Raw genomic sequence first — 13,600 nt, 5'->3', positions numbered from 1 at the left:
GTTTCTCTCTCTCACCTTGTATTTTCCTTTTTTCTTTCTCTCTCTGATGTGGCTTTTCTCTTTCTCTCCTACTCTTTTCTATCTTTATCACATCTCCTGCTTTCTGTCCTCCTTTCTCTCTCTCTCTCTCTCCCTCTGTCCTCTGTGTTCTTCATCCTCACTTCCTCCTTTCCTTTGATTATTTCCTCTTTGGTTGTATGATGTCACAGTGATAAAAGCTTGTCTGTAAATAAATAACAGAGCTGCAGCTTTGAGGAATGGCGTGGGAGCAGCCGCAGCAGTGTGGGGGCCGCTTGGAGGGGGGTGTGCGGTGGGGTGGGCAAAGGGAGGTGGGTTTTTCGGTGGTAATTGCAGCCGCCTACTCTGTTTATCTTCACAGCTGATCCCTAGATAATGCAATTCTCAAACAAGTGTTATCACAGAGAGCGCTTTGAGTGGTGAAGCAGCAGAAAATGGCTCAGTGCTCAGTCCCTGAACTGAAACATTAATATCTATGTAGAGAGGTATTTTATAATGAGATATCACTAATTCAATATTAAAAAAAAGATACAAGTACATTATATTACGTGTGCACCACAGCTGGATGCCTTTCTGCTCACATTTACTATTATTTTGGTGGAAATAACTTTTATTATATAACATATCCTCATACTTTGTTTTTTTATAGAGTCAGACAGCCATTTTGTCCCTGACCCAGAAGCCCTGCGGGACACCCTGCGGGAACCTCTGCCACCTAAACAGTCTGTCATGCCTCCAAAATGGCTGATGACGAGCCCCACCCCTGAACCCAGCAGCAAGGGTCAACCCCGCACCCCATCCAACCACCCCACGACCCAGTACTCCTCTCCTTCCGCCCCCTCGGCTGCAACGTCCAAACCTGTCAGGTCTGTGTCCTCTGCGGGTGCGTCCACTCAGCAGTCCTCATCTGTAGCCCCAACCTCCACCTCTCAGGGCACCAAGCAGCCCCCTCTGCCCCCACCCAAGCCTGTGAACAGGGGCAACGCCGCCATGCTGGGTAAGTTTTATTTAATAGTGGGTGCTAACAGGTAACAGATTGAGCATGATCACATGCAGCCCGCACAAACGGTCTTGAATGTGCTTTATGAATGCTCATGTCCGCTCAGTTAGAATGTAGTTTTCCCACCGGCGGATACAATACGTACATTTATGAGTCAGTGCACAACTGATGGCAAAGAGAAGTCTCAAACACAGCTAGCTACACACACACACAAACACACACTTGCACACACATTACCCTGCTAATGATGTTATCTGAACAGCTTGAGCAGCTTTTCCCCAGCTAATTACTTAGTACGCCTGGACTATTTTATCTGCAACTTTTCCCCAGCATTTTACACTCTGAAGATAACAGGGACTCTTGTGGCTGTGGGAGGCTGCTCGCACAGATGCAGTGTAGTGGTTGTTGTTGTTTACTGTGGGTTTGTCTCATCTGGGAGCTTGCCCTAATTCCCAGTCGGGCAAGGCTGTCTACTTTGATTCATTTTTATCTTATCAGCAGATCTGAAGATTTCTGGTTCCTTGTGTGCACTTTTTGTTATGCCTTTAGTTGCATTTGTCTGATTGAATTATGCAGGGTTTTTTTTTTTTTAACGATATTGTGAGGTCATGTCATGTCATCAGAGAGTCATGGGACAAATGGGGGAGGGGGGTATTACAATGGCCTGGTGGTGGTCACTTGAGGCTATATTGCTTATCGTTGGTGGAAAGGATATAGAATACAGCTCACCACGACACAAGTTTGGACTACCGAGAGTAGGCCACCAGAAACTTTAGATAACTTTTTGTTCTCTGATGCCGTTGTTGACCGTATACCGAAGCTCTCTATCAAGTCAAAGTAACTTTTACATTTTAAAGGAATTGTTTGATGTTTTGGGAAATTTACATATTTATATTCTTGCTGAGAGTTTAGATGAGAATCTCTTTCTGTTGAATGTGAAGAGACACATCCTGGAGACAGTTAGCTTAGCTTCAGGTTTTTGATGCATTAAACATGAGAATCATGTTAATAAGACCTGGTCGTTGGGTTTTGTTACCTTTGGGCAGAGCCAGGCTAGCTGTTTCCCCTGCTCCTGGCTAAGGCTTCATATTTAACAGACGGACGTGAGTGTGGTATTAATCTTGTAACAATCTAACTCTTGGCAAGAAAACAAATAATGGTATTTCCCACAATGTGGAACTATTCTTTTGAGAAGGGAGAACAATAGTAATTAAGACATAATTTTTTGATGAATGACCGAATGATGAGCATTTAAGGCACACCCCTCCCTTATTGCGCACTCTATACAGTAACATATACAGTAGCACCATGTACCTGCATTCAGTGACCACTCCAGCTGAAGGCCTCCGTCTCCTCCCTGTTAGTCTCCGCCCTGCAGGGGGGAGAGAATGCTCAGCTTCCGCTCTACTGGTCCTGCTGGAAGCGAGAGTGCGACTACGATGTCTACCTGTCCCTGCCTGTCTACCTGTGCCGGCGGGCCGGAGGCCTGCGCTCAGGTAAAAGGATGGCCCCCTGGTATCTCTGTGGCCAGGGTGCCCGTGTCTGGAATGCCCCACTTCAGAGTCTGCGTTCTTCATCGTGTTGCGTCCTTTCTGACTGCCAACATATTTTCCTCCCAATGCCTTTAACTTGTTTACTGGCCTTGATTGCTTCTCTTTGGATGTGGTATATAAGAGCTGCATGCACATAATGAGCTGATAATGAGTGTGATGGGTGCTTTGTGTATGTGAGAGACAACTTCTGTGTGAGTGAGCAGTTGAATGTTTTTAATGCTGTTCTCTCTTATTTGGCATGTGGATGAGGGGAGACCCTTTAGCTGGTTCCAGCTGGGGCCTGCAATGCATCAAGTGAATTTTATAGTGCAAATCCTCTCAGCTTTCACTCAGCTTCTACTCAGCTGGGATGGATGGATGGATGGATGTGAATGGATGGATGGATGAATGAATGGATGGGCGAAAGGGTTCTAACATAAGGGCTTGACTTAATTTAGAGAGGAGGATGTAATCCAGTTCAGTGTAGTCCACTGCATGTTTCAAGACTGGTAGCACTGATCTCTTATTATGCCTCAGTAGCACGGTTATGGCTTTTAACATTGATGTGGCTTGAAAGCTGTTCTACAGAGTTTTAAGCTTTATACAGCAATTATACTAATGTGCATGCAAATAATTGGAGGGTTTGCATTTGAGCCTTTTGTTTAGGAGCTTTTTGCACTTTAAAGACGCTCATAAACAAGGTTTGACGACAGGTTTAGAATGTGGCTGTGTAGAGCATGTAGGCTGTGTGTATCTTCTTCGTCTCTGTGACCTGGGGCACATGTTGCACACTGGTTTGTTAAGGCAGCGTGTGAATTCATGTTGACACAGTCATGTGGCACACTGTATGTACGCAGTAATGCTCAGTCAGACATGTAACCCAGTATTTATCTTTGTTCATGTGTATTCTGTCATGTTGGGTACATCGTGTATATAGAGCTGATGCATGTGCACTCATGTCACAGCGGCAAACTAGATAGAAATATAAAGCACTTGCTAGCAGCTCACTCACAAACCTAAGCTATCTCTGTTTTACTTTTTGATTGGATGTATTTACTGTTTTTCCTTTTGCAGGGGACTTCACTCAAGCCACAGGCGGTGCCAGTCTTGTGCCAGCCAAGCCCTCTCCACCGATGCCTCCGAAGAGGACCACCCCCGTCACCAAACGCAACACAGAGGACTCCTCTGCTTCAAGCCATCCCATGAACCCCTCACCGCTTTCTCTGGAGGACCACAGCAACCTCTCTGTGGGCTTCCAGCTGCCTCCGCCTCCTCCCTCCCCTCCCCTCCCAACACACATACCACCTTCTCCTCCCCGCCAACACATACACAGCCACCACCTGCACCATCAGCACTCCTACCCCCACCCACTGCCCCAACCCATACCCATGCTGTTTGATCCACCAAGCCCGACCAATGAGTCTCCCCAGCGCCCAGCTCCTGTCCCACTGCATATCATGATCCAGCGGGCCCTGTCCAGTCCCGGCCCGGCTCAGCCGCATCCAGACGGGTCACAGCGTGCACACACACTGCTTTTTGAAACCCCTTCGGATTACCAAGGAGATCGTGGTCGCCCCCTTCCTGTCAGCATCCAACCACTAAAATTGTGAGTTTCTCAGTACATAATGGAAGAACTTTTGTAAAACAAAGCTATTCTGTGAAGACAGAATCACAAGTTAGCACACGTGAATACACAGTTACATGATGAAGACGGGAGCTTTAGTGGGATTTAGCTTTGCATGTGGCCATGCCACCACATGGCCACATGCCTCCACACACATTTTTGTTTAACATTGTACACTTAGATTAGAGCTGACACAAATCTTCCCCTGATCATTACAAAGTCAGGTATAGCTAGAGTGATGGTGGGATATGTCTCCTGGTTAGGCTAAAGTATTTGTTAAAGACATACATTTTTAATTAATCTTGTTTAAGTGCAAAAGCTACTTCTAAATTATTTTATCACACAAACAGGCTTTCTGTATCCATAATGCTTAAATATGTATTTATTTTCCCTTTCGATTAGATCTGAAGATGACTACTCAGAGGAGGAAGAAGAAGAAGAGGAGGAAGATGACGAGGAAGAGGAAGAGTACGATGGGGAGATCCCCCAGCCAGAGCTGGAGCCACGGAGTCGCAGATGCTATGTTGGAGACGCCGGTGTTTGTGTCATCCCAGGGGGAAACAGCAGTGAGGAAGAAGACGAAGAGGAAGAGGATGAGGAAGGAGAGCATGATATGCGTGGGGAGGACAGCGACTCAGACGGTCCTGTGCTGTATAAAGATGAAGACTCAGATGAAGATGAGGAAGATGAGCCCCCACCTAGTAATAACTGTATTTTATGAAAATATTTTAAAATGATTTACTGTTTTTAGTGTTTTGCATTGTTTTTGTGCTCCTGACCACATCTCTGTTTGGCTTGTATCCAGGCGCCCTGGCCAGCAGGGTCAAGAGGAAGGACACATTGGCTCTGAAGCTGAGCAGCCGCCCCTGTGCCCCAGACAGAGACAGGTTTACCCAGGAGAGGAGCAGCAGAGACGACCAGCCTCCAGGACAAACCGGCCTCACCTGGCAGAGCAGGGAGCAGTGGGAGGCCATCCGCACACAGATCGGCACCGCACTAACAAGGTAAAGACAGATGGCATCATGCCTTTGTACATATTGCATTCTTTTGTATCCTTTAAACTAACAACAGCGACTGTACATGTTCCTGAAGAAATCAGGAGATCATTTCTTAGATCTTTGTCCTACTTATTGCCGGAATGACAAAGTGTAAAAATAGTCATACTCTTTTCTTTTTTTCTTTTTTTTCCACTTCAGGCGACTTAGCCAGAGACCCACTGCTGAGGAGCTCGAGCAAAGAAACATCCTTCAGCGTTAGTATCAAGTCTTTCTTTCCTTTTCACCTTTGTTATCCATTACTGAACCTTATAATGCCTCCGCTAAAAAAAGAGGGATTCTGTTCGAAAACAAACATCACAGTTCAGTTTGGACTGATGATTTGTCTATGAATTATTCTTGACAATGTAAATAAAGTCAGATGTTTGACTTTCCGAGCCAGTTCTTCATAATGACCAAAAGAATAACATTTCATACTTGCAGTTATAGTAAGAATTGACTTGAAAAGACAGTTTGAAAAATGGATCGCCGTTAAGATGTCTAATTTTGGAAACTCTACCTTTGGTGCACATCAGACCTGGCTTTCATGAAGCATCTAAATAAAGCTCTGTTGTTGTTGTTGATGATTTTTCTTGTCTTTTTTCAGCCAAAAATCTGGCTGACAGACAAGCTGAGGTTCGAGAGATCAAGCGGCGACTGACCAGGAAGGTGAGGCAACACATCTACAACAGACATCAGTGTCAAATCATGTATTTTGCTGGCTACTGAACTGACATAAAAACTCTGTTTATCGTAGCTGAGTCAAAGACCCACAGTTGCAGAACTACAGGCAAGAAAAATCCTGCGGTTCCACGAGTACGTGGAAGTCACAGATGCCCAAGACTATGATAGGAGAGCAGAAAAGCCGTGGACCAAGCTGACTCCTGCTGACAAGGTACTTATTCAGTTTGCCATCTCCAGTGAGCTCTTATCAAGCCCAATAAATGCAACCAACATATCACATCATATTAGCATGTGTTTCCTTTTTAAGTTCACGTTTAACTGGCAATCTGTTTCCTGTTGTTTCATCCAGGCGGCCATCCGGAAAGAGCTCAACGATTATAAAAGCACTGAAATGGAGGTTCATGAAGAGAGCAGAATCTACACGAGGTATACCTTTTATCAGTTCGAGCCTGACATTATAATCTTTCAGATTTTAGTCCTGGTTGACTCGGCGACACCTGTGGTAACCATGGTAACAGTAAGTGGTACCAGCTCTGTGTGCAGTTACTTTGTCAGAAGTACGACGGAAGAAAATGACTTTTGTCATGTCTGTGCTAAAGTCTGTCTGCTTCTCAATAAAAGCCAACACCCTGTTTCACCCCCACTTTTAACGTGAAGCAGCAGCTGAAATGTTTGGTTTGCATTAGAAGTAATGTTATACAGCTGTGATACAGTCAGGATCAGTGTCAAGTTACTGAAACTACTAGTAGTAGTACTACTTAGTTACAGTTACTAGTTAATTCTTTCAAAAGTAATTGAGTTACTACAAGTTATTAGTTACCAGGGAAAGTAACTTTTGCATTAAATGTCTGCTTCAGTTCTCTTATCAATGCACATTGCTATCAGCTATATCATTTTAGTGATGCTGTGAGTCAAACCAATCGTGGATAACATTAAAAACAGTAATGTTGGATTACGTACATGCATCCTTTCCTGTGAATTCTTTGTGCAGCATAGATATGGCAGACCCCGCCACTAACAATGAAAACTACTATATAGAGACATAATTACAGAATATAAATGCATTTGAATGGCTATTGCTGAAAAATGGCCGCCATAAATAGCATAAAATGTTATTGGGGTGCCCTGGTAGCCCACCTGGTAGAGCTAGCGAGGCTCAGTCCTTACTGCAGCGGCCCGGGTTTTATTCCAGCCTGTGATCCTTTACTGCATGTTATCCCTTCTCTCTCCTCACTTTTCTGTGTGTCTTCAGCTGTCTCTAAAAAATAAAGGCATAAACAGCCCAAAGAAAATCTTAAGGATTATAACTTAAAGTGAATGTCTGCCTCATGAGATTTCTTTGTTTTGTTTAGGTTTCATCGGCCTTAGCTTTCCCCCTCTTCATGGATAATGAAGCACTTAAGATCTCTGTGTGGCAAGAAGCTGCTCCCTATGCAGACAGATTGCCCTTTTACGTTTCCCGAATGTAATGTACAGATTATCAGGGAAAACCTGGAACTGACTCAAAAAAAAAAAAAGAATGCTTCTCGCTTGCCCTCCATCGCCCTCCCACTACATTGCTTTCACTAAACTGAGGTGGTGGTGGGTGAGGACCAGATGCAGTATTTCTCCCGGACGACAGGGGGAACCACGTGCCAATGAAGTGGAGAAGTGACAGAGGACCTACAGGGCTTACTCTCAGTCTGCTGTTATGTGGTACCCCTCAGGGACTTGGATCTAGCTACAACCTTTAATGCGGCCTCATTCTGTGTTGCCTTTTTTCTTCTTTACTGTATATGGAAAAGCTAATTCATCTTGTTAATGTAATAACATACAATAATAATGGTAATAATAATGATGATGACTTATAATACTCCACACAGTAATAATAGATAACAGAGACAAACGGCTGCTGCAAGAGCGAGGTTCGAGGATGAAGACTGGGATATTCTGTTATAGGACTGGACATCTCTGGGATATTGTGTATGTTTTATATAAATTGTGTACAGACTGCTATTGTTATATCTTAGAATGAAACTTGGAAAGATCTAATTACAAAATATTCTGTAATGCACAAGATATTTTATATTGTAATTTTGATCACAGAAGTAGTGACAGCTTTTATTTGAGCCTTTTTATTATTATTTTTTTTTATTTGGCTTGCCTGTATTTATGGTTGTGATGTGAGGTGGCCATTTAAGTGTCAATCTAGATATAGAAAAAGGTGCAGGTCAGGAGGCTGTTGGTGTTTTTATGTGTGCCAACATACCCAATGCCTAAAGCACTATAGGACACAGGTTTTCATATCAATAATTTCTGCAATCCACCGCATGAGCCAACACAGAATCCAATGCCATTGGACCTGGATAATCTCTCTTCATTTATACTTTTTTATGAGTTTTTGTACTTCCCTTTAAAGATCAAACATGCAATGCATTCTGTAGCCATTTCGAATAAGGTCATGCTAGTAGTGTCTATACTAAGAGTTAAATGTAAGATGCCGTGAGTGTAGATCAGGGAATTATCAAAAAAATCTGAAAATGTATAAACGGTCAACAGGGAGTCATTTTGGCTGGAACCTTTTGAAACTGCAGAAGTTGTTTTATCTTGTATTGTTGTCTGGCCAGTAGCTTACAGGGTTCTCTATGCTGTGTACAGGTTGATATAGGTTTAACTGATGCTTGTGTATATCTTGTCTTCCTTTCATTTGAAAAGAAATTTTAAATATAAAAGTATTATAGGTTGCTATTTTTTTAAGCACAGAATATTAGTTAATGATTAAATGATACAAAGAATGGGAATATGAAAGTGTACCTTTTCTGTAAAACTAAGTTCATTTTTAATTGAATGTGGAATTGTATGGACTGACAGTTTTCTTTTTAATTGTAAATAGTCACATCTGGATCTAATTAAAAACCTTACAATTCCTTGAAGCATCTGCGCACCTGGCTCTTTAATCAATAGACCTCTCTTACCCAATAATTGTGTTCAGGTGGAGAATTGCAGGGAAAGTTTAAAGAAAGTAAGAATATGAGGCTCCAGTGACACCTGGTGGCTGGATAGGTGTTTGTCTGTTATTGAGGTGGTATATAAATGCATAACGAAATTCCTATGAGACCTTGTTTTTTAATAAAATCTGGTATTGTGAATGTACATGTCAAAGGTTTAAAGCAGTATATTTTGTAAACCGTAAAAAGTCAACTAATTAAAGCTACATTAAATGATCAACATTACATTAGCTAAGAGAATTATACAGAACCAACCAGAAACAGAATTGTTATGTTTATAGTGATTGATATAAACTAAACTACAATAAACAGTCTTATAACAAAGACTGAACTAGATCCATACTATCTCACACTTTAATATATTACAAGTGGAGTACATCCAAATTTATGCCGGCCACAATTTATAACGTCATGTTCATGTGTATATTTTTAAACTCCACTTGAACCTCAAAACTCATAAATGTCACAAATGCAATAGAAAATGGATGAAGGTTAAACCATCCAAAAGACCTGTTAATCCGGGAGTAATAACATTGAATCCAGAGACCATTTACACCTGGATCACATATTTGAATATGAATTAATACATAAAACATATTGTTACCATTTATAATAATATTTAATGGTTAAGTATAATTATATGATATAGGTCTACATTATAGAGATATAGGTAACATATTGCCTAACAGTATATAGCAGTTCAAATAAACTGCAACAATAATGTGCTACTTACATGTAAAATATCAGCAATGATCAAATAATAGGCAAACAGGCTTTAATATATGATTTAACACCTCTTTTGCTGCATAATCAGTACTTTTATTGATTGTTGTAAATCCTTACTCACCTAATTATTCTTATCAAGCATTCTTTCTGTTCTTTTTTTGCATGAGAGGGAACTTTTTACATGTCTGGGTTAGGGTTAGACTGTGTTAAGTAGACGACCTGCTCCTGCAGATGTGAGCGCTACTGTCTCTTTAAGGAGGCGGGGCCCCAAAGAACGTGACGTCGTGCGCACGTTGCTACGCGCCTCAAGACCGGGAACGGACAGCGCACGTTCACTTGTGGGCAAACTGACTTTGGTTTTTCTACGTTTCTCAGGTTAGTAAACTAACAGCGACTCAACTGTGCGACTGCAAAACACAGGCGGCAGGAAGAGCCACCTGTGCGACGTGTGTGCAGTTCATTCAATAAATGATGTCACTGTAGCTTCTTCGTTCCCGAGCGTCATGCTAACGCCGCTAGCCTGTTAGCAAACGTTAGCTAGTGTCAGCAGGCAGACTAACGTTGACTAACTTTTGCTACATGGCAAGAACACGACTTTCATCCTACATTAGTGCTGTGTTAGCACCCAGCCGACTGTGTCACACTTATTTGCGGATCAGACTGCAGCTTGTGCAGCTCGTTTGGTGACCTGCGCTGTCTGCATGTTAGCAAGGACACATGGGCAGTGCCAACGTGAACATTAGATCACGCTGCCTATTTTAAACCTCGGTTTGCATCTGTCCTGCTTATGTTGAATGTTAAATGTTAAAAGCTCTGACGGCAGTATCTAGACTTGTGTTCTCACAAATGGTTAATGTCTATGAAAGAGTCGATGGTGTGACTGGGAGCTGAGCGTGAGTCCAGTTTAACTTGTCCTTGTTTTGCGGATATTGAACTCATAACAGCATGTGGACAGGAGGGAGGAAGCACAGCTGGCTGTGGGCTGAAAGAACCTGATACTGTGCCAGCCATTGAAATGACTTTCTGACAGCTGTTAAACCCCAACAGCTTCTGGATAATGTTTGTCGCTCAGCTGCGTTTGCTAGTAGACTTGTGAGTTTCTGAAGATGCCTGTGTTGCTTACCACGGATATACCTCACACTCAAAGCCCCACAACATTATTATAAAGTCCACTGGTGTTAAGATGTGCAGTAGAGAGACCATGGTGGACGTTTTGATGCCATTCCTGTGTTCATAAACCACTCATTTCAAATGCATTTATTGTATTGTATTGTATTTATGTGTGTATATGGTGATAATTATGTGTGCACTTTTACGGCGCTGCTCTCTAAATCTCATTGTACTGTGTACAATGACAATAAAGGCTTTCAATTTCAACTTTGAATTTCTTCTTTAAGGTTGTTAATCACTCTGCTTTTGTTTTTCCCCGTAGTTGTTACACGTGTTGCTGTCATGCCAGCTAAAAAGACCACCACCAAGAGGAAGTCTGATGCTATTGTGGAGGATGAGAAAGACCTTAAGAAAGTGAAAGGTAAATCGGTGACCTTTTCAGAAAAGGGTTGAGAAAGGCAACTAGAATGGGGTAGACACATGTCTTTAGTCGCTGACGGCAAAACAGTGTAGTTGTTTTTCTGTGTGTGTGTGTGATGATTTGATTTAAACATACAATGTAGATGCATTTCAAACCAAATCAAGTAAAATAAATAAGCCACCGTAGTTTTAATTAGTTGCCTTATGTCCCAGGCTGCCACAGCTAAGTTTGGTCTTATTAGACTAATAACATCTGCGATTATATTAAACTGATGGACATGTGTTACTCATGTTGTGGAGATCTAAATCTGTTCCGTCACATAAATCAGTTTTAGGGCTGACACTTGGGTAATGGTTGGGGTGCAGGTTTAGTTTAAGGTTTGGGTTGGTCTCCAGGAAATGTTTGTAAGCCAATGTAACATCCTCTGACATGATGGAACGACACAACTCTGTGTGTGTGTGTGTGTGTGTGTGTGTGTGTGTGTCTAACAGTTTCCCACACGAGTCATGGCAAGGAAGGAGGCCAGGTGCTTGTTCTGGGCCAGGGTGATGTTGGACAGTTGGGTCAAGGCGAGGATGTCATTCAGAGGAAGAAGCCAGCCCTTGTGACCCTGCCAGAGAAAATTATCCAAGCGATTGCTGGAGGAATGCACACTGTCTGCCTCAGTGACACTGGTCATGTAAGGGACCACCTGTTTTATTTCTTTTAAAATGAAACTTCAGTGGCTAATGCTGTGGCTCCCTTTAGTTTAGATAAACTGATTTGTTTTTTTGTTTTTCTTTCTTTTGTAGGTCTACACTTTTGGCTGTAACGACGAGGGGGCCCTTGGTCGGGACACATCAGAGGAGGGGTCTGAGATGGTTCCAGGAAAGGTGATTCTGGCGGGGAAGGTGGTCCAGGTGTCGGCAGGGGACAGCCACACAGCTGCACTCACAGACGATGGAACAGTGTACATCTGGGGCGCGTTCAGGGTTAGTTACCTGTTGTTCTTGGAAGTGTGCATGTTTGTGTGAGAGAGAGATTGTCCCTACATCTAGTCAACTAGAGATTTGTTTTTTAGTCCTCTGTACCCCCAAAACTTATGAACTCCATAGAAATTGTCTGTTCTACTTTGCTTTCAGGATGGATTCAAGTCACTTATCGGCAGCCTTTCACCACTCTACTTGACAAATCTTCCGTTATAATGTATATGCATTATCCCATATTCCATATAAAAGTAGTAAACAGTGTTCAGTAAACAAAGCACCATACCCTCATGTATTATACACCACGCACAGACCTTTTTTATAATCTTTTTAATGTAATGTTTTGTAACATCTCTTCCTTTAACTGTGGCCTCATCCCTTCTTTTCCTGGTCAACTTTTCTGCCTATTTATCTTATTTGGTTTAATTATTATTAATTATTTCATCAAGATATTTATTTCCTAGTAGTTATTAGTTAGTTTTATTATATTAATTATTTAAAAACTGTGTGTGTGAATAACAGAAAGTGGTTATGCTTCTAATTGGATGATGTATAACATTACTTGCAAATCAACTCACTACAAACTCGCTCCTCTCCTCCTGCCTGTCCTGATTCTGCCTGAACCTGCTGTGTCTAGTCCTGGCCGGTCCTGGCCGTGGTCACTGGGAGGCTGATGAGCCTATTGTCCACTCATCCGTTCTTCTTCTATTCTGTTACTCATTCTGCCTCGCTCTCCTCCCTAATACAACCACTCACTGGCTAGAGGCAGCAGCTATCACAGTTAGCCCATGCAACAGTGCTGTGATACAAGCGAAGAGGTCCGTGTTGTGACAAGACGCAGCTCCTGTTTGACACTGTTTTTGTTTTTCTGCGACGAGCACGCTAGCTATACCCCAATCAATATCTTTCATTCATTTATTAAAATCACCGTATGCTCTTAAGCTCTAGACCTTGAGCCTGTCCATATTCCCAGCAAGGCTGATGGATCCTGTTGGTACTTTGTGTAACTCTTTAACATTGCAGCCTTACTTAATGGTTAGCCATTTGTTGTTTCTGTAACCCTGCCACACCAACCTGCAAAACAAAAACTGAGAATTTCAAACAATCCCACAAAATACAAAAGAGATGGGAGATGAAGAACGTCTCCCGTTCCTTCCAGCTCACTCCTATGTACTCAATTTCACTCTTCATCATTAAGCTTTTATCTCCACTGAGAGCAGTGGCGGAACTATACTTTTATACAAAGGGTGGCCAGAGGGTGGTCAAGGCTTTATCAGGGCTTTATACTAGGCCTAAAAAAGGAAATACTGGGATACTTTAACCTGGTACCTAACATACCTTCTTGACTGTTGAGTTAAACTCAGGAAAACGAGCTTTATGACGAACGGAAATGGACCTAAGTTTCACTTTCAGTTTCTGGCGCAGCAATTAAACCGGCGCACCATCATTCATTCAGAAAATTAAAAACACCCGTGGGAAAAGTCGGTGTCTTGGCAAAA

The 13,600-nt window shown here is 42.4% G+C and overlaps 2 protein-coding genes across 5 annotated transcripts in view; both read left to right on the top strand.

Moving 5' to 3' along the window:
* phactr4b (phosphatase and actin regulator 4b) overlaps window positions 1–8,804 on the top strand; it is a 24,916-nt gene extending 16,112 nt beyond the window's left edge. For 3 of the 4 annotated variants that reach the window (XM_035672441.1, XM_035672440.1, XM_035672438.1), the window contains 10 exons: window positions 668–1,015; window positions 2,383–2,514; window positions 3,625–4,156; window positions 4,577–4,875; window positions 4,980–5,178; window positions 5,371–5,426; window positions 5,816–5,877; window positions 5,966–6,103; window positions 6,242–6,318; window positions 7,245–8,804. In XM_035672441.1, the coding sequence (XP_035528334.1) occupies window positions 668–1,015; window positions 2,383–2,514; window positions 3,625–4,156; window positions 4,577–4,875; window positions 4,980–5,178; window positions 5,371–5,426; window positions 5,816–5,877; window positions 5,966–6,103; window positions 6,242–6,318; window positions 7,245–7,260 (1,859 nt within the window). In that variant the 3' untranslated portion in view covers window positions 7,261–8,804. The remainder of the gene's footprint in view (window positions 1–667; window positions 1,016–2,382; window positions 2,515–3,624; window positions 4,157–4,576; window positions 4,876–4,979; window positions 5,179–5,370; window positions 5,427–5,815; window positions 5,878–5,965; window positions 6,104–6,241; window positions 6,319–7,244) is intronic. The other variant, XM_035672442.1, reaches the window with a different exon arrangement.
* Window positions 8,805–9,872: 1,068 nt separating this feature from the next.
* rcc1 (regulator of chromosome condensation 1) overlaps window positions 9,873–13,600 on the top strand; it is a 7,021-nt gene continuing 3,293 nt past the window's right edge. Inside the window, exons 1-4 of the mRNA XM_035672928.1 lie at window positions 9,873–9,980; window positions 11,038–11,136; window positions 11,628–11,815; window positions 11,928–12,107. Of these exons, the coding sequence (XP_035528821.1) occupies window positions 11,058–11,136; window positions 11,628–11,815; window positions 11,928–12,107 (447 nt within the window). The 5' untranslated portion in view covers window positions 9,873–9,980; window positions 11,038–11,057. The remainder of the gene's footprint in view (window positions 9,981–11,037; window positions 11,137–11,627; window positions 11,816–11,927; window positions 12,108–13,600) is intronic.

Source organism: Morone saxatilis, unplaced genomic scaffold (genome assembly GCF_004916995.1).
Source record: "Morone saxatilis isolate NCDOM2014 unplaced genomic scaffold, NCSU_SB_2.0 Contig24, whole genome shotgun sequence".
NCBI lineage: Eukaryota > Metazoa > Chordata > Actinopteri > Moronidae > Morone > Morone saxatilis.
Note: the sequence above shows the minus strand (reverse complement) of the source record. Positions and strands in the feature narration are given on the sequence as shown.